The following is a 26,143-nucleotide window of genomic DNA, read 5'->3' on the forward strand; positions in this document are numbered from 1 at the left end:
TTCCATCCCATCCTTCAGTAGCATAGCATCCAAACAGATGTCACACCTACACGAATGCAATAAATAGTTAATTATGTTCGTCAGTGTTACAATCCACCCAACCAGTGAAATCATCCGTTAATACATTTAAGAGATGAGGATTCAGAGCAGTCAAGACAATTATTTCAGTTACTACCATAAGTACATAATATCATAGAGCAATAAGCATAGCAATCAATTAGTTGAAAAGTCAATTGCTACTAGTAAACTAAACTTCAGAAAACTGTCGATGCAGAATTAAATGCTTCTAAATCTATCAGTTTGCTAATCCAGGAAGCCAATTAAATCAGCAGAGAAGTACAGCCTTCAATTTGCTCATCTGCCAAATTCCCAATCTCAGTGTCACTGATGGCCTGGTTTCCCGCCTACATGGGAGGGCTACATACCAAGGGCCAACTCCCTTGTGCTGCCATACACATGGCAGCATGTGTAGACATTGCTGCTACCAGCAGCTGAAACAGTTAAATAAATCCTGAGCCAGGAAGTCCAGCACACAACAGACCTGGATGAGTGCTGCAGACAGGAAAACTGCCTCCTTTTCACTCCTACCAAAGGGGAATGAATAGTCCTGTGATACAGCAAATAAGGTCTGTGGGGAAAGCAAGCAAACAGTCTGACCATCAAAGGGCCAAGGCAAACTCAGCTTGTGTAACCTTCCACATTTTCCTCACTTAACTGAAGTGGCTTTCCAGCCATGCTCTTTCCCTCTGTGTTATATTAAAAGTAAGATTTATTTAGGGAAAACAGGATAATAATTCAGAAACTCAGCACCAGGTCAAAAGAATCAGAAATGGAATTTTATCTATACTGTGGTTTGACTTCTTAAGATGCTAAATGCCATAAGCCAGGAAGCAAAATTTCCATAAGCAAAATATTTGAGTTGCAAAAGTCCATAAAATGTTTGGGAAAGCATCTTTTAAAAGCTAACTCCACTTCTCCTAAGTGGTGGACATGCAGTTTGCATCCATGGAAACAATGATTCAGTCAGCACAGGAACTGAACATTCTGAGTCAATTAAAACACTTCCTCTAGAAAAAGAAATGTTGCTTGTAACTAGCGTGATGTCAGATGCCACATGGTAGAGAGCCAGTCACAAGCTAAAGTTTTCTGGTTAAGGATTGGCTGATGAACAAGCATATAAAATACAAGGAGTTAAGCAGAGAGAAGAGTGACTAGTTACATGCTGATTAGCAAAAGTAACTGCATCTCCAGGCTCTTTGCATAGCTATTAGTCAGGATGGTCTAGGGCAGGGCTGCACAACTTCAGCCCTCTTGCAGATGTTGAAGTACATCTCCCATCATACCTGACTATTAGCCACGGTGGCTGGGCTTAATGGGAGCTGTAGTCCAGAAACAGCTGGAAGACCAAAGTTGTGCACCCCTGACTTTGCGTCATGGCTGGCCAAGCTCAAGCAACAAGGCTTCATACTAGTACCCCTTGTCAGGAGCAGGAGGGTCTGTGGACCTGGCTGAGATGCAGAGGCGTGCTTGCACTCCTACCTGTCCCTCTCTCGCTCTCTGGCATGCTGCTGGACTTCAGGGGTAGTTCTTCAAGCTGATTAGTGCTGTGCCTCACTTTCCCAGCTGTGGAGCGGAGTGGGTGAGTGAGAGAATACTGAATACTTGTGAGTTGTAAAGAATGCTACAGTAGCTGAATGGCTACATAGGGACAAGTTCTTGCAGTTCCGGGGAGCCTATTTTGCTTTTTTTCCCCCTTCCAGGCCATGTTCTGTGGGGTCAAACAGCAGCATGCTTATTCTATTATGCTTATTCTATTATGCTTATTGGGGGGACTGTTCTGGCCTCCCAATAAGAGGTCCTTTGAGCCAAGTCCTTTGAGACTTCTTGTTTTCACCCCGTGTCAAGGGACATATAACACACATGTCAAGGGACATGTCGTGAGCCAGCTGGCTTTTATGGTGAGGGCATTGTTACTCCAGTATATGGCATCCTCCTTCTCTTTCCCTCTCACATGGTGCTGTTTGACCCTGTGGAGCACCTGGTCTTGTCTGTTGCCGAGTGGGATTGTGACGGGGGCGGGGGAAGCACGAGCAGGGCCTGTGGTGCGTTTTCGTTTACAGTGGGAAGCCTGTTCTCAGAACTCTCATCCAGAGGCTGCCTTGAAAGGAATACACGGCATTGGCACTGCCAGCACAACCACAGTTGCTTCAGCTTTCTAAGTGTATTTTTTTTTTTTAAAGATATGCTAAGTTAGCTGCAAGGGCATTTCAGCTAGCTTCAGCCACCACCATCTGGTCCATTAAAATAAATCTGGTGTGCTTCCCTACCCCATTCTCCCCCCCCTCACCCCCATGTTCAGAGGGGAGGGGATGAGGGAAAAGAAAGCTCCCAGCTGCTCTGACGTTTGAATTTAGATTGGCCACAGCTGGCCTGTAAAATGTGGAGCAAAAGCTCTTCTGCTTCAAATTAGGACAAGGAGGATGGGGAGTGCTGTTTTAAAAGGCCAGTGCCACTTAAAATATTCCATGGAGAGCATGGGTGTCACAGAATCAACCACTGAACTCTGAGGGTGGGCCTCTTGAATTTGCCTTAGCGCTCTTGGACCCTCGGATGTGTTCCATCTTCTTAGGGTCACATGGGGGAAGATGAACAGAAGCCTTGTAGCGGTTCTGGAACAAAGTACCCATTCTGGACATGAGGTAGCTTCATAGAGTGTGGTGGAACTGGGCAAGAAGCTTTACAGGTTTCCAGAACAATCCTCAGGAATGCCTTCTTTATCCTTGGGCCTCTCCCAGCGTAGTGGGAGGAAATTCTGTAATCGGCCCCATGGGAACAGTGGCTTTCCTGCTAGGTTTCTGGGTGTCCTTACTTTGAATGTACCATGCACATTGGTTTCATATTCTTTTGCCATCTTTGTGGAGTGGTCATGGGGTCTTGTTCACTATTTAAAGAGCCAGAGCCTCAGGCATATCCTTGTCCATTTCGACAAGTGTTGTGTTAGCGCCATCTTCTGGTAAAATGTCACAGGACTAGGAACCTTGCTTTGGCTGTTTTCCAGAGGGAGAATGCAGAGAAGCTTGGTGGAGGGAGTGGGGTGGGGGAAGTGACAGCAGTAGGCTTTTATAAACTAGGCAATGTGGATGTCTGGAGAAGGACCTGGGGGAAAGGCTCAAGCTTGCATCATGTTTATATTTTCTTTGCTTTAGGTCGCAATGAATTGATAGCAAGGTACATCAAGCTACGGACAGGGAAAACACGGACAAGAAAACAGGTAAAAATGTGCTTGGTGCTTATTATCATTTCCTTTTTAAAAACCATTTGCAGTAGTAAATGTGATTATATCAGGAAATGGCACCCTTTGAGGGCTTGTTGAAATTATGTGTGGGGTTTTTTTTTGCATACATGTGTGTTCCATTGCAATAATTTGGTATACCTTTATGCCTTTGCTGAAAGTCAGAGAACCTGTAATGACAAGTGTAACGCCAAATCCCCTACTGCACTACAAGCCCGCAAAATATGCACAGCCTTTCAAAAGTTATCTTTCTAGAACCTGACAGAACTGGAATGGTCCAAAGAGTTTGCATTGCCTCTGATGCAATTTTCTGCTTCCTTAAAAAAAAAAGAAGAAGAAGAAGATAAAGAAAAATCAAATCCATGAGTTCTCCTCCAGAATCACTTGTGGCATTGGCTGTAGCCACTCCAGATAGCATTTTGACTCCTCCACTAGACTAGGAAGAGTCCTGAAGCAGAAGTGTACATAGAGGCTAGCTGCTGAGTAGTCATGGAAGTGCTGGGTGACCAAAATGAAGAGGTTTTGTGGCATAGTTATGAAGCAGATATTTTGCCACAGGTACACATTTAAAAAGAGAGATGTGCACTGGACAAAGTTATTCAGAAGCTGTTGTTGCTTCTGTCTTGGCTCTCAGCTATAAATGCGACTTGGGTCTTTAAAGGCTGAGGTTGTATATCTTGCATCAGCCTTCTTGTCAAAACTAATTTGGTTTAACTTTTGTCCTTCGCAGTCCTGAAACTAATTTTTGCACTCTGCCCATACTAGACACAGGCTTTCTCTTCCTGGAATGCCAGATTTGGATTTTTTTTCTTAATAAACACTACATTTGAACAGCTTCACCCATATTCATCAAATTTAACACTCATGTATGTAGTGTGTTCAAAAACGAGAAGACTTTAAAATGGAACTGTAACCAACCAGATTCTGGAATTGTGAAGCAGCCAGGTTCTTTATTCCTGTTAGCAGATGAAGTTAGCCTGATGTCTAGGTACTCAAGGTACTAGGTATGGACTCAAATTCACATGCACAAATAAAAGACAGAGGCTCTGAGTGAAAGTGGGCCAATGTGAGATTTTTGTTTTAATGAAGTTTTATTTGAGAGAACCAGAAGTGGGAGTGTAAACACTTACATATCTTGGAATGTTGTGAGGACTACACTGTCTCCTTGTGTGAATAATAGCAAATTACACTAAAAAATGGTAAGCCTGAAGGCAACCTCTGGCTCTTTGTCTTTTTTTGTATTTTCACCATCTTTGCATAGGAATTTGCCATGGTTCTGGTTCAATGCTTCAGTGCAACATTTCTCAACCAGTGCGCCACACTGGCACCCTCCCTGCTGCAATGCAGAGGGAAGATGTTCCATTCCCTAAAAGAGCGAGTCAGCTGCAAGTGTGGGGAATTTAAATTCCTGTGTTTGCAACTGAGTTATTAGTAAAGGAGTGGTTCCTCTCCAAACGCAGGGGTTTAAATTCACGTTTGCAGCAGCGTTACTTCTTTACCAGTGTATAAAGGAGCGATTCAGCCACAAATGCAGTGGTTTAAAATTCCCCATATTTGAAGCTGATTCGCGTCTAAAGCTGAATTGCTCCTTTATGCACCCAGAAGGGGGCGCCTCCTTCTCAGCACATAAAGGAGCAAGTTTGTGACAAATGTGAAAGGTTTACACTTCCCATGTTTTGATCAGAGGCTGCCCCTTCCTGTAAAGTAGTGAGTCAGCTGCAAAAGCCCAGAGTTTAAAATCTAAGCTTTTGCAGCTCAACCACTGCAAATAAGCAAACAATCTTGCCAGCAGCAAAGATTCACAATTTATTTGATCTAGGTGTGCCTCAGGCACAAAAAGGTTGTGAAATGTTGGAAAAGGAATCAGCGGGAAGGTACTGTGTACTATCCCCGTGTGATTCTCTTGCTCCAGGGAATTCAGGCTCTATCCCCTGGAGCCTACCTATGGTTGCCAACATTTCATTGCCAGAATGAGGGACAAAGGTTTGTGGGCTGGCTGGGGGCGGTGGCAGGTGTATGCAGTGGTAATCAAGAGCCTGAGTATCATTGATGTATATGTAATTGAATTATATGCTATTGAATAGTGCCAGCATTGTTGTTGTTTAGAACATATTCAAGTTATACCACTTTTCAACCAAAAACTTCTCAAAATAAGAAGCTGCTCGCCCCATCACCAAAATGAGGGACAGATGCTGCCCCCATAGGGACCAGCATTTCATCCTTGAAATGAGGGACGTCCTGCATAATGAGGGACAGTTGGCAACCCTAACCCTACCAGAAGATCAGTCCAGGATGAGCAGAGATGTTGTGGGGATTGGGTCCACGGAATGAGTGCATCTGAGATCTTGACCAAATCCTCAGGCAGGCCTTTAGGAAGCAATGGTGTGTGCCCCTCTTGTTTGTAAGTGTAGAGCAGGAGTATTTTGACTATTTACAAATTCAGTAGAGTAGGATAATGTCATAAATATCTAAAATGCTTAACCATTGTACCTGGAACTGGGGGAATGGTGTGAGAGAGAGCTTCTTTTCATCGGTGCTTTCCAAAGACATGCAAGAGAAACGTCAGATGTTTAGGTTTCAGTGCTCACATGAGCTACATCAGTGCGGGAGGGAGAGAAACATTCTAAAAAATTATGTGCAAAGATCACAGCTGCTCCCCCTTCTTTGATTCTTGGTGCTTGCCTTGTCTGTACAATGAAGTTGGAAATGCCAGATCTATATCTATAACTGTATCTATAATGCTTTCTCCAGGCATTAGTGTCTTGCTGGCTTGAACAAAAGTGGAACCCCAAAGTTCAGGCTGAAAGTTGTCAACCCAAAGCTTTAGGAAGGAAGTTTTGCATTGCATTAATTCTACAGCTATTCTGCCCCACTCCTAGATTTGTTGCTGTCATGCCATTCTGGTAAATCTTTAGGTAGTAAGTGACGAACTGACTTACTGTACAATCCTTCATTGGACTGCAAGCTTTAGCAGGATCCCTTATCTCTGGCAAAGCAGGAGATACCTTTGTTGTGAAAGACTTTGTTGAGACCTTTGTTGTGAAAGAGATCAACAACAGCAACAAATATTTATATACCGCTTTTCAACAAATGTCTCCAAAGTGGTTTACATAGGAAATAAAAACAAATAAGATGGATCCCTGTCCCTAAGGGGCTCATAATCTAAAAAGGAAACATAAGATAGACACCAGCAACAGTCACTAGAGGTACTGTGCTGGGGATGGATAGGGCCAGTTACTCTCCCTCTGCTAAATAAAGAGAATCACCAGAGAGAGAGATGCTCTGTCTGGTGTAGTACTAAGTCCATACAAAGGTAGAAAGAATGATTAAGAGTAGACAACCATACAGTCTCCATTGGCTCTTTCTAACATAGACTTATAGTGTAGTCTGTGGTCTTTTTTGCTTGTATTTTTACATTTGTAAGGTCCCCACATCACCTTTCTGTGGAGTGTGTGAAATATTCTGATTATATTTTAATAGTGGAGAACTATGCATTGTAAGTTCCTGTGAAGATTCTTTCTGGAGACAAGTATAACCTGGGCTTCCTATCTAAATTAATCCTCTACCCTTCAGAGCCATAATCCCATAGCTAATAGACCTGGGTCAAGCAATAGGTGGTTCTGAAGTAGCTCTCCAGGCATTTGGTCTTGCTTCTCCCTCCCTTCCCTTCCAGCCAATACTGCAAATCTGATTGGCTGGCTAGGTGAGGGCATGGCTGCACTATTTTAATCTCTGTCTGAGTGGTCAGGGTTGCTTTTACTTCATCTCCATGTTTTTCTCCCACAAATTTTCCTGGAATTCAGGGAATTTGATGCCAAAATCATTTATTCCATTGATGTACATTTTTGTTCAGGTTACCATTTTGCAACTGGCTTTTCCTCCCCAAGCTGCTGTTTCCAGGTCATAGCTCCCAAGGGTCTGTCACACACACACACACACACACACACACACACACACACACACACACACGGGTGGGGAGGCAGAAACTCTCGGTCTGCCCACCCCTGTGAAACAGTGTTCTATAGCACTGTTGCAGTGGCTTGGGCTTTGGACATATTAGTGGTCAGTGCTTGAAGGAGGCTCTAGAGTAGTGCTGGTGCCTTGTTCTGTAGGGGTCACAGTAAGTAGACAGGGTTCTGCTTTTAACAACTTAGTGGCAGAAGCAAATATGCTATCCTCCTGTGAAAAGTTGATGGGAGATCAACCCAGCCCTGTAATTCCTCTTCCTTCCTCTTTAAACACAATATGCAAATACTGGAAGATAATTCATTTCCCAGATATTAGCTTCAATATTTTCCAAGATGGGGGATTGTTCATAAAGATGTCTGAAACCCTGATAGAAACAGCTCTTAACATTAGCTTCTTCCTGGTTTATATGGAAGGAATTAATTCAATCACCTAATTAGGACAAAGAGACAAGTACATCTGGCGTTGCATAGCTGTGGAAAGTGGTATTATGGTAGAGGCCTGAAGCAGCAAAATGTTATGTTGGAAGTAGCCCAGGGTTTGAAGGATGAATGGTTCTTGGAGCCAAGATTATCAGTAGTGTGTAGAAGAGATAATAAACTAGTGGATAATACTTGCTGTTAGAGCAAAAAGCTGCATTCTGAAATGCTGTTTCTCAGCAGTGGTATCCCCAGTTATTGAACATCAAGCAGAAGTATATTGCAGATAGTGGGGCTGTGCCACTTTCATCCAGTTGAGGACTTGGCCATATCCTTGCAATCAGTGTTAACTGCCATTCAACCTGAGTGCTGCTACTTCTCTCAAGAGCCTCAGCTGGCTTAAGAGGCCTGTGTGTCTCCTGGGGTGCTTGAAGCACTGTTGTCACGCAGAGCAATGTGGGATCATGTCTTCATTCTGTTTGTGTTTTCCTTTTTGAATGGCTTGGCGGGGCCTAGGTGTCCAGCCATATACAGGTTCTAGCTCGGAAGAAGGTGCGAGAGTACCAGGTTGGCATTAAGGTACGTTGGAGACCCTGCCCATGCGTCCGTGGTGTGTGAGCATGGGCAGTCCCCTCTCCTTCCTCTCCTTTCCTCTGGTTGACGGCTCTGCTGTTTTTCCCCTCTCCTTCTGCTTTTCTCTCTGCAGGTTTCTAGCCACTTGCAGGTTCTAGCCAGACGGAAATCTCGCGAGATTCAGTCCAAGCTGAAGGTACGCGCTTCCCCGGCTTTCCCACCTTTGAGCCATGGCCATGCTGGCAACTAACATGCTGCGCTCTGTGGTTGCCACTCTTTTCCTCTATATATCTTTGCTCCCTCCCTTTGTTCCTGGGACCAGGCATTGTCAAAACCATGTTGAGGGAAAAGAGAGCTGGAAGGAAAATGGAACACATCCACTTGACAGAGTCTGGATGGTCTACTCAAAACAGTCCAGTGCATCTTCTCCAAAAGAGTGAAGCTACTCCTGTCTAAGATCACTGAAGAGGGTAGGGATGTGCATGGGTCCGGACCGGTCCCGACCGGCACAGGGGTGGGGGTCTACCTTTAAGGGCGGGGGGGTAGAACTTCCCCCTCCCGCCACTCTTCCCCCTCCCGCCGGTCTTCCCCCTCCGGTGCTGCGTTTAAAATTGAAGTTTTCGGGGCAGCAGCGTTCCTCCCTGCCCCCGTCATTGCCCGGAAGAAGCTGTAATAGAAGCACGCATGCGTGCAGTGTGGCGCGCACGCGCCTGTCACCGCCATGTGCGCACGTGCCGCATACGTCACACGCACGCTGCTTGTGACGTATGCGGAGCGCGCGCACATGCGTGCTTCTATTACAGCTTCTTCCGGGCAACGACGGGGGCAGGGAGGAACGCTGCCGCCCTGAAAACTTCAATTTTAAACGCAGCACCGGAGGGCGAAGAGCGGCGGGAGGGGTAAGTTCTACACCCCCCCGCCCTTAAAGGTAGACCCCCCCCTCGGTGCCGGACTGCCGGACCGGTCCGTTTCTGAACAGGTTCGGAGGCCTCCAACATGGCCTCTGAACTGGTTCGTGCACATCCCTAGAAGAGGGTGGGAGAGGTGCCAACTGGAATCCTCAGGTGGTGGTAGGGCAGCCGTTCTAGAGTTCTCCATAGGTATCTACCACTACTCTCTAATCCCAGCTGTGCCATACTTTGGATATCCCTGATGCAGGTGTTCCATTGCAGCCAAAGGTTTTGGCACCTTGCTTGAATAAGTGGAGACCATATAAGATTAGCAGCTGCAGGTGAGGTGGCACAGAAAAAGCACTTCTGGTGAGTGGCAATGGAAAGGGAAAGGACCTTGTGCCCTGTCAGCTGGTATCCTCTCTCTTGCTCATCCCTTAGCAGCAGTGTAAGTTTACTGCTGCTGAAATATTTCTCTGGCCACTGCTGTCTAGGGTTAAGATTTTCATGATAGTATTGGGCTATGTCAGGATTGGAGATCAAATCAGGGTAGACCTGCAGTGGCTGTTGAAGCAACAGATCAAAACAGCAGGAGAACATAAAAGCATATTTTAAAGCAAACAAATAAAAAACAATTCTTTTGGAAGTCCTTTTATATGGGAAAGCTGTTGATCATACATGTACATATTTTCATCACTATCCTGTGCAATAAGCAAGACTTTAATATACAGGAGGACCTTGTTTAAAGAGTTTAAGGTTACAGGGGGTCCTTAAACTCCAGCACTCGCAGAGTGTATCCACAGTCAGGTAATTAGCACCCGACCTCGGTATATGCAAAAAAAGAAATATAAGGGTTAAACCCACATATCCGCAGATTGGTGATGGCCGGAAATGATCTTCGAGATCATTTCTGGCCACCATTTTGTTTTTGGGAGCCATGTTATGGCTCATTTACTTAAAAGGGGGCAAAAACAGCTTATTTCCAGCCAATTTTCGGAGTAGTGGACTACTCAGGAGCATGGTAGGGCACTTTGGGAGGTCATTTAGGCAGTCCAGGAACCTAACCTCCTGATTCCCATAGCCCTAATGTTCCATCATGTGCAGATTCACTACCCTCCCCCCGACCCATGGAACAGAATCCCTGCGAATAATGGGGTTTTCCTGTATATATGTTTTTTTAAAGACTGCCAGCATATACAGTTGAAGCTCAGGGTTTGACTTCATCATAGCAGGTATAGGAACAGAGGAGACTAGAGTCCTGATGTGTCAAGAAAAATGACTGCTTTGGTAGGAATAGAAGGGCAAAGAAGCCCATGTAATGGGATGAGCTGATTAGGGTAGGAAGGCATAGATGTGCATCTTCCATTTTGGACCTGCTCTTGCTGATCCAGGATGCTTGGAGCAAAACTGGGACCAGGAGCCAAGGAAGTTGAGCAGGGATAAAACTGGAGAGCTTTTATCCTGTGATTGGCTTTCCTTTTCTTCTGTGGTTGGCTTCCCTTTTCTTCTTCCTTTCTTTAACTGGAGATTGGCTAACCTTTCCTATAACCCTTTCCTCTGTGTGTTCTGTGTATTGTGATTTTGCAGAGTAATGTGTTTGTTTGTAGAGGTGGGCTTAAGGGAGAGTGAAGGATATTTTGAACTGATAATGGTTTTGTCCATTGTTTGGTTTATGAATTGGGAAGCAGAGATTCCTCCCCTGTCACTAGAGCAAACTGTTTAAGCCAAAATAGCCTCCCTCCACTTTCTACAGTGTAGCAGCTGCAACAGGTTGGGAAAGATCACTGATAGTCTATATGTCTCTGTCTTTCTCCCTACTCCAAATATATTGATTGGTTCACAAACAGATTACTTGCCTACACAGTTTTGCCCAGGCCCAAAGTTCAGTCCATATTAATTGCAGAACAGCATCAAATGGCAAAAAAGCGCTTTTAAAAAGGATCTAGTGTTGTAGTTGCAAATTTTATAGGATTGGATGCAACTGTAGAACATTTTAAAATTGGTCTTTGTTGCACTCTGTAGCACATCTTTCATGGTAGGGAGCGATGATTTGCTTCAGAGTTCAAAGTCAGTCTTGTTGAGTCTGCTTCCTTGCAAGAAGGCTACTAAAGTGTGAATACTGAAGCCTGAGCATGTAGCAGTTATACTTGCTTAATGTAATGGCATCTGGTAAGCCATTTAGTTCTGCATGTGTATCTACATGCCCGTAGCTGGAGCTTTGGGTATTCTCATGGTGAAATAGTAGCTCTGCTATGACACCCATGTCAATTCCGTTGCATTGCTAGAAAATATAGTCCATATATTAATATACAAGTGAATTTTGGCCCGTTGAATAACGGCCGCTAGTAATGGCGCTCCTGGCCCCCCGCCGCCATTCCCCCTCCCTCCGCCGTACGCCCCCCCCACCTTTAAGGGCCAAATCGGCCCAGGCACTTGCCCCCGCCAGGCCGGGGAGACGGAGGCCGGGACCGGGGGCGGAGCGGAGGCCATGTAACTTTAGAAAAAAAATTGCTCCCGCGGCCGACGCCGCCGACCGCCCACCCTCCCTCCCAGCTGCCGAGTCCCCCTTACCCTGGCCGACTGCTGTCGGCCGAAGACTGCCCTCAGTTTAAGAGGCAGAGAGGAGCTCGCAAGCAGAGCTCCTCTCTGTGCAAAGCCTCTTGCCGAACTGCCGCTTTGGACGCAAGCGCCCAAAGCGGCAGTTCGGCAAGAGGCTTTGCACAGAGAGGAGCTCTGCTTGCGAGCTCCTCTCTGCCTCTTAAATTGAGGGCAGTCTTCGGCCGACAGCAGTCGGCCAGGGTAAGGGGGACTCGGCAGCTGGGAGGGAGGGTGGGCGGTCGGCGGCGTCGGCCGCGGGAGCAATTTTTTTTCTAAAGTTACATGGCCTCCGCTCCGCCCCCGGCCTCCATCTATTTTGGCTGAGGCGGCGGCTCTGCCGCCGCCTCGGTCACTTTCCCCTGCCGCCGCCTCTCCGGCTTCTTCGGGGCGGCCACTTCTGGCCACCCAAGATGGCTGCCGGTGCCGGCGAGCGTGTCTCCCTTGCCCTGTTCTGGGCCTGTGCTTCGCGCAGGCGCAGAACAAGGCAGGGAGGCACGGACACACGCTTGGTGTCCGTCCACGGACGGATACCAAGTGTTTTATTAGAGAGGATTAAACAATAAAACCAGCACCTAAAACCATTGGCCCCTGTACAAAAGTTTAGAAATAGATTCTTCTAGCGGGCTTACAATCTAATAAGACAAACTCCTTTGAGAGGAAAGGGAAGGAAGTTCAATTGAGAGAGGTTAGAGTGAAATATATACTAGGGATGTGTACAAATCTATTGTTTTGTGTCCAAATCCATCCACCCTCCCATCACCCCAGATTCAATTTGTATTTGATTCAGATTCAGACCACTTAACAAGGTCTTAGGGGCACCAAATTTGGATGATGGGTAGTTGCCCATGGGTGCCACCTACCACCCAAATTTCAAGCCAGTGGGACACTTGGTTGACTTTTGATGAACATTTTTAGTTTTTACTTATTTTGAACATTTCTGCCATAAGAAACAATGGGGATTCAAAGTTGCCATATCCTAACCCTAACATGGCTCCCCAGCTTTCATTAAAAAAAAAAAAAAGCTAAGCTCTAGCCCTTGTAGAAGTGGAGTTATGGAGCAAAATGTACAGTCATTATTTTTCAAGAGTTGTTGTTGTTGTTGTTACATGTATATCCCGCACTTCCTCCAAGGAGCCCAGAGTGGTGTACTACATACTTAAGTTTCTCCTCACATCAACTCTGTGAAGTAGGCTAGGCTGAGAGAGAAGTGATTGGCCCAGAGTCACCCAGCTAGTATCATGCCTGAATGGGGATTTGAACTCGAGTCTCCCCGGTCCTAGTCCAGCACTCTAACCACTACACCATGCTGGTTTGGATTCTTTGGTGTTTAATAACTTTTCCTCATAATGAATCCCTATGAGGATTCATTATACGCCTTCATTTCTTCTGTTCATTTTGACTATCATTGGACAGTGCCAACTGTCAACTGCCATGTAGTGATGTGCACAGACCAGTCCAGAGGCCATTCTACAGGCCTCCAGACCGGTCCTAACATGGGCGGTTCGGGGTTCGGCCAGACAGGGGTGGGGGTTCCTTTAAGGGCAGGGGGAGGATGTACTTACCCCTCCCGCCACTTTTTCCCCTCCGGCGCGCCTTTTTTAGTTAGCAATTGGGGCAGCAGGATACCTCCCTGCCACCCCTTCCCCTGCTCGGCTGCAAAAGGCTTCAGGAAGCCTTTTGCGCATGCGCATGTCGTTGCGCGCGTCACGTCTCCGCGACGTGCGCACGCATGGCCACATGCGCGCACGTCACGGAGACGTAACACACATGATATGTGCATGCGCAAAAGGCTTCCTGAAGCCTTTTGCAGCTGAGCAGGGGAAGGGGCGGCAGGGAGGTATCCTGCCGCCCCAATTGCTAACTAAAAAAGGCATGGCAGGAGGGGTAAGTACATCCTCCCCCCGCCCTTAAAGGAACCCCCACCCCAGTGCCGGACCGCAGCTCCGCGGTTCCGTGCATATCACTACTGCCATGTGTCAACTTTGACCCCACTGCTTAGCAGGTGGGTGTGTGGAAGTAGTGGCATCCCATGTTGCAACTACCCCGCAACTCACAAGCCACTGGGTACTCAGTTTATATTTTAGGAATTTTTGAGGTGTTTATACTCTTTGGTGTGTAATAAATCCTCATAGGGATTCATTGAGGGAAAGTTATTATACACCAAAGAATACAAACACGAAGAATAGTGACCACACATTTTGCTCCATAACTCCATTTCTACAAGGGCCTACAAGGGCTAGAGCTTAGCGCTTTTTAAAAAAATGAAAGCTAGGAATCGGGGGGGGGGATTATTAGGAGGGAATCCAAATCTTAAATCAATTCGAATCGAATCAGGCGCAGTTCGATTTGGACCCGAATCTAGCCAATGGAGCACAGGGGTGATTTGTTTTGTCTACAAATCACCTAAATCAGCTAGATTTGGGTACAAATCAATTTGCACCTGAATCAATTTGCACATCCCTAATATATACATATTAGCCATTTTCAGCCCATTAGATTAACGGGCGCTAGAAGACCACCCCCGCCCCCCCGAGTGCGGCCGCGAGCGGGCCCAGTCCTTCCCAGTCCGCCCCGCCACCTTCGCGCCCCCCCTTTTCTGGCTTCCCCCACCGCCTCGCCCGTACCTATAGCTCCGCCGCCGCCGCGCCCGTACTCCCTTGGCTGTGGCCGCCTCCATCGGTACCAGTCGCCCCCTGCGGCCACCGCCGCCTCACCCGTATTCTCGCCGTGGCGGCCGCTGCCGCCGTCGGGGCCAGTCGCCCCACCGCGGCCACCGCCATCTCTGGCCAAGGCCGCTGCTCTGCCGCCGCCTCCTCGCCAGCACTCTTCTCCCGTTGGCGGCGGCCGCTTCTCCTAGGCCGCCGCTTCTCCTGCTCCAACATGGCCACCAGTGTCTGGGCGGCCGTATCTTTTTCAGCAGTTCTAAGCATGCCAAAAAAGACACGGGCGCACGGGATCACACACAGGGCTTTTATTATAGAGGATTCTGCTTTCTATGACTGCAGTTGCCCCACTTCTATGTCAGTCAAACTGGTTTTTAACAAGCCCCGGAAATATTTAGCTCAGTCAAGCACAGCTGTTAATAAGTTGATACATTGTTTGGGGGGGGTGCTCATTAAACGGGCTCCCCCAGCTCCCCTTGTTGCACCAGGGCAGACCTTTCTGAACGTACATACAGTATATATGTTCTGCATTGTCCTTTACACCACCCCAGTCCAGTCATGCACAACAATCTGCTCAGTCTTGTACCAATATTGTTTCATACTTTGTAAAGTCCTCAAGCAGAGGACCCAGAGAATAACTGATGTCCATTTTGTCAGTTTAGTCTTTAAAGGAAAATCAAAAGTAAACTCAACACAAATACAAAAGATCTGTTGGTCCAAGCAGTTACCTACAGACTTAGGTACTGTGCAGATTTTTTTATGCCACCTGATATAGAAATCTCTAGGCTGTCCCAATATGACATGCACTTATGTTCTTTAAACATGCATAGGAGAGAGTGCACTGACCAGGCCTGGTGGCTGTTTGTGTTTGTTTTAGTATCTATACAATCTGTGAAAGAATTTTGTTATCTGCATCCAGGCCTGGAACAGACTTTTAGAAATGCAGAACAGGGTAGACCATTCCAATCAGTTGCTGGCTTCATGTGCACTTTCCTTGTTTTGTAAATGTGAAGAAGTTAACTGTTCAAAAAAGTATCATGCCATTTACTCTCTTTCTCACTCCCCTGGAGCTATGGGCCCCACATCATCATGTGGATTCAGCAAAAGAGGTTCCAATAGAAATCAGCCTGTCCCATGTAGTTTGTTTACAAGTGAAGCTTGACTTCTTTTGATGCATTAAGCTCCATTATGTTGATAGGAATTATGCAGATTCCCCATTCCTCAAAAACAAAAACAAAACCCACACTCAATATGACTGCAGAAGTACTAACTTCTTTTTCCCCTTTCATTCACACAGGCTATGAACTTGGTAAGTGCAATTTAGTTTTGTCTCTTTCCCATTATTTCCCCATGGATAGGGTATTGCCAAGGAAAAGATCTAGAGGGTACAAACCTTTGTTCCCTGGAAACTGAAAAGAGGGGCATATACTGGAAATGTAGAATTAATGGAATTAATTTTTGATAGAAATGTAGAATTAATAGTTGTCAAATTGAGACCTTTTTTGGAAAGTTGGAGCCTTAACATGACTAAACACGACCATGGATGCTTGTGCTCTGCTTGTCGAAAAGTACAAGCCTGTTGGACTGTTCTAAATAGTTGATTCTCCATGTGACTGGCTAGATCAGTGTTCTTCATTGTAAGGCCCAGGAGGGAGTGGCGGCCCCCATCAACCCTAAGTGAAGCTCCCTGATGAACCGTTTATTGGGCCTGGGTGAAGCTTCAGCTGCAGCTGAGTCTGCACAGTCCCCTGGTACCATGCAGAGATGACCATCGCTGCCATGCAGTGGTATGATTTGCCCAGCTCCTGAGGGAGGGGCTCATTTGTGGGAAACGGAGCCCCCTTGCGCCCTTCTTCCATCTGGGAAGGTGTGCACAGAGTGCTGGGAAATGTAGCCCTTTCCAGCACTTTTCACACAGAGCTCTTAAGAGAGGGCTCCATCTCTCATAAAGGGCCCTCCCAGCATTGAGCGCAGTGCAGCACTGTGCAAAGGGGAAATGGCTCTCATGTTGAAGGCTTTTGCCAAAGTGGCCCCTACTTATTATTATTAGTAGTAGTAGTAGTAGTAGTAGTAGTCATTCATTCATTCATTCAATTTCTATACCGTCCTTCCAGAGAAATAATCAATAAATAAGGATGGCTCCCTGTCCTCCAAGGGCTCACAATCTAAAAAGAAAGATAAGATAGACACCAGCAACAGTCACTGGAGGTACTGTGCTAGGGGTAGATAGGGCCACTTACTCGCCCCCTGCTTAAATAAAGAGAAACACTACGTTAAAAAGGTGCCTCTTTGCCAAGTTAGCTTGCAAAATAGTAAAAATCACTGAGCCTAGTTCCTTGGAAGTGAACTTTCGCTATGATCGTGGCAAAACACTGGTCTTTATTAATGAGGAACTGTTTGCATGGTTCACTATTCGTATGCTTTGAGGCCAAGTTGAAAACAAGCAGGCTTAACATGATCAACAAGTGTTGTGTAGATTGATTCTAAGTTCCAGCTGACAACTGCTTTTGTGGGCTCTCAATGTCTGGTTTGGTAACTCCTCTTTTTGCTTCTCTTCTGTCCTCTTTTGAAGGATCAGGTCTCGAAGGACAAGGCTCTGCAGAGTATGGCTTCCATGTCATCTGCACAGATAGTATCTGCCAGTGTCCTGCAGAACAAGCTCAGCCCCCCTCCTTCACTCTCTCAGGCTGTCTTCTCTCCTCCTCCCAGGGTAAGAGATGCTCTAGTGTGCCCCTGCGTTTTTTTAGAAGGGGGCAGGGATGGTCACCCTGGGCCCTGCAAAGTGCTGTGGTTCTGGCAGGGCCAGAACATATTGATTCATCATAGGGGGCCCTGCAAACTGTTCTTACCTTTGGGCCCTCATACAGACAGCCCTGGGGTTGAGCTCAGATGAATGACCTGGGAACATATGTTACTACAAGGCCAGTCACTTCTGTTATAGAAAATAGTGGTGGATGCAGCACAAGCAGCGGTGTCCCTAAGAGGCAGTCTGCTTGATTTATTTGACTGTGGAATCCACCCTAACTAATAGGCTTAACCCCTCACCTTCTTTTTGTATGTACTATACCCAACACACACTGCTATTCCAACCTTCCCTGACACTCCTTTAACCCAGCTATACTTCTTTCCCAAACCTAACACATGTTCTTACTCCCAACACCTGCTGCTTTTGCTCCACATACAGGAGAGCTTTCCATCCCTCCTGTCCAACATCTTCATCGAATGCTTCTCATTTCCACATGTGCGCACACAGATCACCCATCTGTGGCAAATCTGCTCCAGCCTTTCCCTTCCTTTCCCCTTTTTTCCTTTCCTTTCAAGCATTCACTGGAGAGTGCGGAGGTGCTCTGGCTTTATGTGAAACTCCCAGCTGCTCTATTCCATTTTTTTTCTCAGCTGTGTAGATGCAGCATCAAGCTATCCTACAAAAATTGTGTTCCATATACGATGGTTTCTTTTAGAAAATGAAACTTCTTAAGCTGCTGTGACTATCTAAGCAACAGAAGCTCAGATAATAAATATTCCTGACCTCACCCCCATGTTTTGTTCATTCCCTCAGTTTTGGAGTGGGCCTATGCCAGGACAGTCTGGACCTTCTCAGGAGTAAGTAAAGAACTTGGTTAATCTTGAACATGACTTTCGAGGAATATGGAGCTTGAAACATGGAGTTAGATGGCATAGCAGTTAGAACAAGACACTGATGTCAGGTTCCTGAATTTGACCCATCCAAGTTGAAACCAGTTTGCTATTTGTCTCTGAGCAAATGTCTCATTTATTCCTTTGTTTCTAAGCTGCTGCATACAAATTCTTCCAAAGACAACTGATTTCAGGCAGGTGTAATTGTGTTTTACCCAATCTCCTCTGCACTAGAGAGGCATTGTATGAATTCCTCTCTGAGAGATTTCCTTGCATGGGGAGGAAGAGAAGTCAGTCACATCCCTTGCTTATATGTGGAGGAATTGTAATTTTTGGAATGGTATATTTGGCTATATCAGCACCTCTGATATGAATGTGCCAGGTTTTGTGTGACAGTGATAAATGCACTAGAAACTAAAGTACAAAGAAAACTCATTCTGTAGTTACTTGTTTCTGATGCAGTTACTTGCTTCTAGCAACCCCTGAATATCATAGATACACCAAGAGAGGAAAGGTTTGTCACACAGATGGCCAGATTCCCATGAGTTAGTTGCATCTAGAATATTAATTCCTCCTGTCCTGAAGTAAATTGGATAATTTCTGCTCCTCAAATCGTAGGGAAGGAAAATGATGCAGGGTGAGGTGGAGAAATACTCTGAGAATTGATGACTCTAGGGCTATGAAGAAGCTACCATAAATTTATCTTGGTGATCTGTTGGAAAAGTCCACCTTTGCATTATTTGGGGATGTGAGCAGATAAGATTCTCACTAACCTGTTTAAAACTGTTTTGTTTTTCAGCATTAAACCTTTTGCACAACCAGCCTACCCCATCCAGCCACCCATGCCTCCATCATTAGCCAGTAAGTGGTTTGGCTTCAACTAACTGATGTTTTTCACCAGAAAGAGATGACTTTTTGTTGTCTCTCCCATCGCCAAAATACTTCATGCCACTTATTCATACACGCAGCTATAGTTGGGTTTTTTTGTCAGCACTTAGGGTCTCTCTGAGATGGAACTTTTATTCTCAGTCCAGGATAATGGAATTCTCCTTCTTCCTTCAGAAGTACAGGATACACGCCTGCAGTGGTAGCATCCCTGTTTCTGAAATGTGGGTGCTTATTCATGGGTGTGGTGGATTTTTTAGCCAGTCTCTCCTTCCCCTGGATGCTCTCTGACCCTCAGTGACACAATTGTGCACTGCTCATAGCACTTCCAGAGTTTGGTGAAAATCCCCCACACCATTTCTGCATGAGCATCTGACTTCAGAAGCAGGGATATTACTGCTGTTGGCATACATCCTTTGGCTCAACTCATGCAGTTTTAGTCAGGCTGTCGGCCACTGAACATCTTATTATTCCATGCCAGAGGGTAAACTCTTTCTTCTCTGCCCCAGTGATGGTGTTATCTGTATGTTTCCCCCCATGGAGCAAATGTCAGCTTCTGGGCCACAATTTAGATTGAGGGAAATGGTTTTAGAGAAAGGGTTCACTTCCTCCAGTACTACAACACTGATCTGATTAAGGGAAACATAGGAAGCTGCCATATACTGAGTCAGACCATAAGTCCATCTACTCACTATTGTCTCCACAGATTGGCAGCGGCTTCTCCAAGGTTGCCGGCAGGAATCTCTATCAGCCCTATCTTGGAGATGCCAGAGAGGGAACTTGGAACCTTCTGTTCTTCCCAGAAACGCTCCATCCCCTAAGGGGAATATCTTACAGTGCTCACATACCAAGTCATTCATTCATGTGCAACCACGGTGGACTCTGCTTAGCTAAGGGGGCAAGTCATGCTTGCTACCAGAAGACTAGCTTCCTACCACAAGACCATGGACCCCCCATGGGTATCCATGGATGCTTTTTTAAAAAGATAGATCAGACCATGAGTTGCTTATCATCTTGTCTAGTTTAAACTAAAGAGTAGTTAGCACTTTCATGGTACTTGGGATATGTGCATGGAATTTTTCAGGGTTTCAGATGCACAGTATCCAGTTCTTATAAGCTATATGCTTCCTGTGCTGACATTGTTCTTAATTTATCTTCAGAGCAAGCAGAAATAGACTAGCTCCATTTTACCTTCACAAAGAAGGCTGTATCCTTGCAGAGATCAGGGACATGGGTAGACTTGAGTATTAAAACCAAGTACAGGAGGACCTCGCTAATCGCGGGTCCAGTGCTCATGGTTTCGTATATCTGCGGTCAGGTAATTTGCACCCAACTTCAGTATAGGCGACGTTAAACCGGTGGGGGGGAGAGATGGGTTAAATCTGGGTGTCTGCGGATCGGAAGAGGCCAGAAATACCACGGAGGTAATTTCCAGCTGCCATTTTGTACAATGCAAACATTTTCTGGCTCATTTTTGTTTGTTTTTTTAAATTTTTTTAAAAAGTGATTTGGTGTGTGGGTGTGGATTGTGACGCTTTGGGGGGACATTGCTGGAGGCCCATGGATCACAGTAGGGCACTTTTATTTTGCATCCCTCCCACCCATTTTTACTGTGGTTTCCCAGCCTCCAGGAACCTAACCGCATGATTACATTGCCTGCAATGATCTGGTATTCACAGATCCCTTATCCACGGCAATGTTGGGGAACAGAGCCCCTAGGAATACCTCTGTATTCCTGTATGGCAAAATAAACGTGTTTGGGAAGATGGAGACATTTCTGTGCAAATGTGCTCCTTTTTTCACCAAAGTAATTGAAAGACAGGTTTCTGCCTCAAGGTGCTTAAAATCTAAATATTGGCACAAGGGAGACAATGGAGGAAGGGAAATAGAGGCAGGAGTAGACAGAAAGAATATGCAGTTGTTTCAGTTACATACTTAGAGAAGTTCATCGGGACTAAAGCCTTGTGCCAAAGGTTTCATTAAAAGGTGGGTCTTAAGAAGGGATTTGAAGGGAGAAAGTGTTGCATAGTTGTTCTGGGAGGCAGTTCCAAGGATAAGGGGCAGCAAAGGAGAAAAGATCATCTGAGGGAGCAGAAGACCATTGGATGGTTGTGAGAGGTGGAGCTGGAGGAGCGAAGTTCACAAACAGAAGTGTAATGAAAGCCAAGGTGATGGAGGGGTTTGAAGTTAAGGACAAGGAACTTACACTGGGTCCAGGAGTGGACAGAAAGCTGGTAGAGCATTTTAAGAAGAGGCCTGATATAGTGTGTATTATGAGAGAGGTGAGTTGTTGTGGTAGCGGAGTTCTGAATGAAGATGAGGGAACCAAGGTGAACCACTGGAAGACAAGAGGAGAAGGTTGCAATTAGAGATGTGCACGAACCTGTTCAGAGGCCCTTTTATGGGCCTCCGAACAGGTTCGAACACTGGGAGGTTTGCATGTCATGTAGGCTCACAAGCACATGTGCGCCAGGTACTTCTGGCCACTTCCAGCCGAAGAGGGGATGGGGTGGCAGGGAGGTACGCTGCCACCCAAAAGGACTTTACAAAAACTGAGCGCCAGCAGGGGGAAAGCAGAGGGAAGGGGAAGGGCACCCTCTACCGCCCTTGAAGTCTGACCCCTGCCCCACCTTCAAACCACCCTCACCAGGTTCTGTGCACATCCCTAGTCTCAATTGACAAGGCAATACAGGCACTCCCCAACTTACAAACACATGACTTAAAAACGACCCGTACTTATAATCAAAGCTCCATAATATACTAAGTTAATGAAATCTCCAACTTACAAATGCCAACCCACACATACAAATAAGTCACCCCTCTTAGGAACTATATGTGTTCTGAGTTATGAACATGTATATTATAAGGGCATGAGCTAGAGTTTTTGCTGAGGGGACAGGAAGGAAGGGCCGTATTCTTGCAAAGGGAGAAGCAACATGATTTGGTAACAGACTGAATATAGGGAATAAAGGAGAAAACAGGACTTGAAGATAAAGCCAGGGATTTGCACATATTCAGTAGGATGGGTGATGGATGGGTCAATGGATAAAGAGAGAAGAAAGATAAGTTTGATCATGCACACACTGGGCTTGAGATGACAAAGCATCCAAACTGAAATGTGATACAATTAGAAATGTGGCCTTTATCTCTCAGCTATTCATCTGTGATATGGGGTATGTGCCATATCCCCTTGTCGGTCATAGAAAATGATGCAATTCACCAGGAAACTTACCTGTCTTGTCTACTCATTTACTCAATCCTTTTTGGCAAAACCTACCTTGTTAGGAATAGGTGATCTTTAAAAATTTGCTGTAATATCTGGGAACATAAAATCGCAGCCAACCTTCAAAGCCACTAAGGCCTTACACTCTTCCCAGTCTGTGTCATATGGCCCATAATTTCATCTGGCATTTAGGAAACTAATAGTCAACTCCATCTTTTTGTTCACAACTAACCTTGATTTTGAGTACAGGGGGAATCTGGTCCATTTCACTTCTGCTTTCTTCTAAATGCATGGTATGTCCAGAGCTTTTCACAAAAACCAAATATATAAATTTGAATTTTGGACTCTTATAGTTTAAGAAGCCTGGTTCATAGAAACTGCCATCTAGGCAATAACGGTAGCAGTCCTAATGGGTCCCTCGACCTTACGGGAGCCTAGCAGGCTTCTCTTCACCTATAGTGCTCAGGAATGTTGCACTGCTTTCTTTTTCTAGGCTACGAGCCCCTGGCGCCTCTCCCACCTGCTGCCTCGGCTGTGCCAGTCTGGCAGGACCGCACTATCGCCTCCACCAAGCTGCGGCTCCTTGAGTATTCAGCATTCATGGAAGTGCAGCGTGACCCTGAAACGGTAACTCTTTGGGGAAGACGTTTGGAACTGCTATCTGCTAGAGGTGGGGGTGGATAGTAAAAAGCAGAGCCTTCCTGCAAATGATTTGCCTGTCTATATGCCTGCATAAAGCCTGGGCTCCACTTATCAGCTGTGTAAGAAATGGAGCCTAAGAATAAACACTGGCCGCCCTGACTGCTTTGTGCCGCATAGGCATTACTGCAGCCCCTTTGGAGTGCTTTTGTCCAGATGGCAGTGATTGGCAATAAGGGAGCAGAGCTGTGAATTCCCCATGCAGCATCAGCAGGAATATCTGTTTCCCATCTGTCCTGGTTGAATCTTTGTAGTGGAGACTGCTCCCATCTGCTCCCACATGTTTGTACTTCACATTTCTCTCCCCCCCCCCACTACAGTATAGCAAGCACCTCTTTGTGCATATTGGACAAACGAATCCCTCGTACAGCGACCCCGTGCTGGAGGCAGTTGACATCCGCCAAATCTATGACAAGTTCCCTGAGAAGAAAGGTGGCCTGAAGGAGCTCTATGAGAGGGGACCCCAGAACTCCTTTTTCCTAGTCAAGTTCTGGGTAAGAACCGTGTAGGCTTATGCCAAACAGTGCCTCTGAAAAGCTGTGCTTGGGCTTTTTTTTTTTTCCCACTGAATGATGGGGCAGGAGATGAGACAAAGGGGTCTTCTTGTTTATCATCCTGATTCTCTAATCTGAATTTGGAGAGGAGGAAATGCATAAGCCAGTCAGTGCAGCATCAGGCAATCTTGTATTGAATGTGGTCTCATTTGTTTTTATGTGCTAAGCAAATTTAGGCCAGATCACCGGATGGGAGACATTAAAGAAGTTACACTTATTCCGAAAACCAAGGTGCCTTTCCTTCAGAATAAGTGCTACATTCAATAACCTACTTCCAGACTTCAGCAATACCACAGTTCTTGCCGGGTCACTTGCAGACATTCAGGTTCCCACAGCACACACTACAAGAATCATTGGCCTTTCCTTTTCTCCACCTTCCTGCATTTTAAGAACCACTCTGTGACAGATGGCCCAGCTTGAACCTGTTGCATATTGTTACTGAAGGCGGTCAAGTAGTTGCCATTTTTCTGCTATAAGAAGCAGTTATATTTCAATGTGAAATTTACCTTCAGTTCATCTTCTCAGCCCTTAGCTAAAGAATATATGAGCCAGTGTAGTCCAGTGAATAGTGCTGGACCATTTGTGAGACTTTGCTTCAAGTTACAGCTCAGCCATGAAGATATGAGTCTCATACTCTGAACTGCACGTTCTCTCTCTCTCTCTCTTTCAGCAAAATGAGCATCATAATGACTTGCCTCAAAGGGTGGTGTTCAGGGTATCAAACTGAACTTGAACCTGAATCCAAAAACCAGATCAGTATGGTTTTCTCAGTTAATTGAATCTGAACTGAGCTTGCATGATTGCCTTGAGCTTGAACCAGAACCAACCCCTGAGCACAAAAAGTAGAAAACAGTTCAAAAATCAGACAATCAGGAAATTCTTTTGAGTGGCAATGAGGGCTCCCTTCTACTCCAGCTGTATCTGGAGAAATTCTGTTTCTCAGGAAACCATCTTAAAAGAGGAGGAGATGGTGCAGGAGTGATTGGTGGTTCGTTTGGTGATTCTTCTGGTGCTTAAGTATAGGTTTGCCCATCTATAGGCTGATGTCTAACAACAAGCCTCAATATGGAGGATTCTTTAACTGAGGCTGAAAGCTTCGTGTGTTTCCTTGGCAATGCAGTTCCATTTTGTTACCATTCTATCATTCATCCTAAACAGGATATTTTCCTGGGTTTTGTCCCATTATATTTTGTTTACAAAAGCCTTTTTAAAAATTAAAGAATACAGTTTTATAAATTTTTCAAGTGAAATTAATTTTATATTAAGGTAGATTAATATAGTTCCTCTTAGTATATTTAGAGGAATTAAATTAATATATTTAATATATTTAGAGGAAAACTTAATATAGTTCCTCTAAATATAGCTGAAGCAGAGAGGGAGCCTTCATTATCCTTCAAAGGAATCTCCTGAGGGCCTGATTATTGAGCCACTTATGTTTTTATTTGTTTTGTTTATTACATTTCTATACGGCCTCATACCAATGTCTCATGGCGATTTACAAGAGAAATGTTGAGCTAGTTATCACTTTTTAGAGGTTTAGTTCAAGTTCAAGGCAAGCAAGAGGGTTTAGATTAGAGTTCAGTTCCTGTTCACTGAAAAAATCTCTTTGAACTGGTTTTTGGGCTTGGGTTCAGATTCAGTTTGACTTTCTAACTTTACAGATGTTAAATGCTTATACTAATTATTAGTAATTACCCCCAGATGCACCATTCATGTCCACATCTTTGCCACTCAGTATATGCATTTCAAAAGCTCACCTCTAGCAAAAACTAATAATTCATTATATTTCACGTTATTTACATGCTGCCCATGGACATGGCACTTTACAATGAATGAGAGGACAAGTCACTGCCTCTAGAGGCTTACAGTCTAAAAACTGACACATGAGAGAAGGGGAAGGAAGTGGAATCCGGGATAAACTGGGGAAGGATGTGCGATTCTATTATTTACATGTATGTAAGCTTTATTACTGTGCTTGGTTTGATTTATAACACCTCCTGCCCTTGCTCTAGGCGGATCTTAACAGCACTATTCAGGATGGTCCTGGTGCTTTTTATGGCGTGAGCAGTCAGTATAGCAGTGCAGAAAACATGACGATCACTGTCTCTACTAAAGTATGCTCCTTTGGGAAGCAAGTAGTTGAGAAGGTGGAGGTGAGTCCTGTGCTTCTCCTGTGAGGTGGGGATCAGCAGGAGGGAGACGTCATGGAGAGGGTGAACAGCATAGTGGTTAATGTGGGGTTGAAAGCTGAGGTAGTTCTTCAGCTCTGATAGATTTTTACAGCCCAAAAGGGAAAGTGCTTTGAGACAAGATTACTAGAAGTGAGTGTTCCTGTTGTTCCCAGCCCCCTGAGAATTAATTAGTCCCTCCTTGGAGTGTTTCATCTCCTGTTCTCTTAGGCCAAACTCAAAAGCCATCTTAAACATAAATAGATATATCTGTCTTCTGTTACTGCATCCTCTGTGCTCCGCAGAACCCAATGACACCTTTATATCGGCCCCTTTGTAAGACTTGCTTTGGTTTTGGTTTTCTGTAGACTGAATATGCCCGGATGGAGAATGGGCGGTTTGTGTACCGAATCCATCGGTCTCCCATGTGCGAGTATATGATCAACTTTATCCATAAACTGAAACACCTCCCAGAAAAATACATGATGAACAGCGTCCTGGAGAATTTCACCATCCTGCAGGTAAATCAGTTTCTTCTGCCCTGTGTAACTACCACACCTTCATGTCTTATTTACAC

The 26,143-nt window shown here is 45.4% G+C and overlaps 1 protein-coding gene across 5 annotated transcripts in view; it reads left to right on the top strand.

The window, feature by feature from the left end:
• TEAD3 (TEA domain transcription factor 3) overlaps window positions 1-26,143 on the top strand; it is a 126,461-nt gene that overhangs the window by 95,288 nt on the left and 5,030 nt on the right. For 3 of the 5 annotated variants that reach the window (XM_053248759.1, XM_053248758.1, XM_053248760.1), the window contains exons 3-13: window positions 3,207-3,271; window positions 8,194-8,256; window positions 8,384-8,446; window positions 15,699-15,710; window positions 16,974-17,111; window positions 17,961-18,004; window positions 18,837-18,898; window positions 22,639-22,772; window positions 23,165-23,338; window positions 25,411-25,551; window positions 25,935-26,087. In XM_053248759.1, coding sequence (XP_053104734.1) covers window positions 3,207-3,271; window positions 8,194-8,256; window positions 8,384-8,446; window positions 15,699-15,710; window positions 16,974-17,111; window positions 17,961-18,004; window positions 18,837-18,898; window positions 22,639-22,772; window positions 23,165-23,338; window positions 25,411-25,551; window positions 25,935-26,087 — 1,049 coding nt within the window. The remainder of the gene's footprint in view (window positions 1-3,206; window positions 3,272-8,193; window positions 8,257-8,383; window positions 8,447-15,698; window positions 15,711-16,973; window positions 17,112-17,960; window positions 18,005-18,836; window positions 18,899-22,638; window positions 22,773-23,164; window positions 23,339-25,410; window positions 25,552-25,934; window positions 26,088-26,143) is intronic. The other 2 variants (XM_053248762.1, XM_053248761.1) reach the window with 2 other exon arrangements.

This window comes from Hemicordylus capensis, chromosome 4 (genome assembly GCF_027244095.1).
Source record: "Hemicordylus capensis ecotype Gifberg chromosome 4, rHemCap1.1.pri, whole genome shotgun sequence".
Classification (NCBI taxonomy): domain Eukaryota; kingdom Metazoa; phylum Chordata; class Lepidosauria; order Squamata; family Cordylidae; genus Hemicordylus; species Hemicordylus capensis.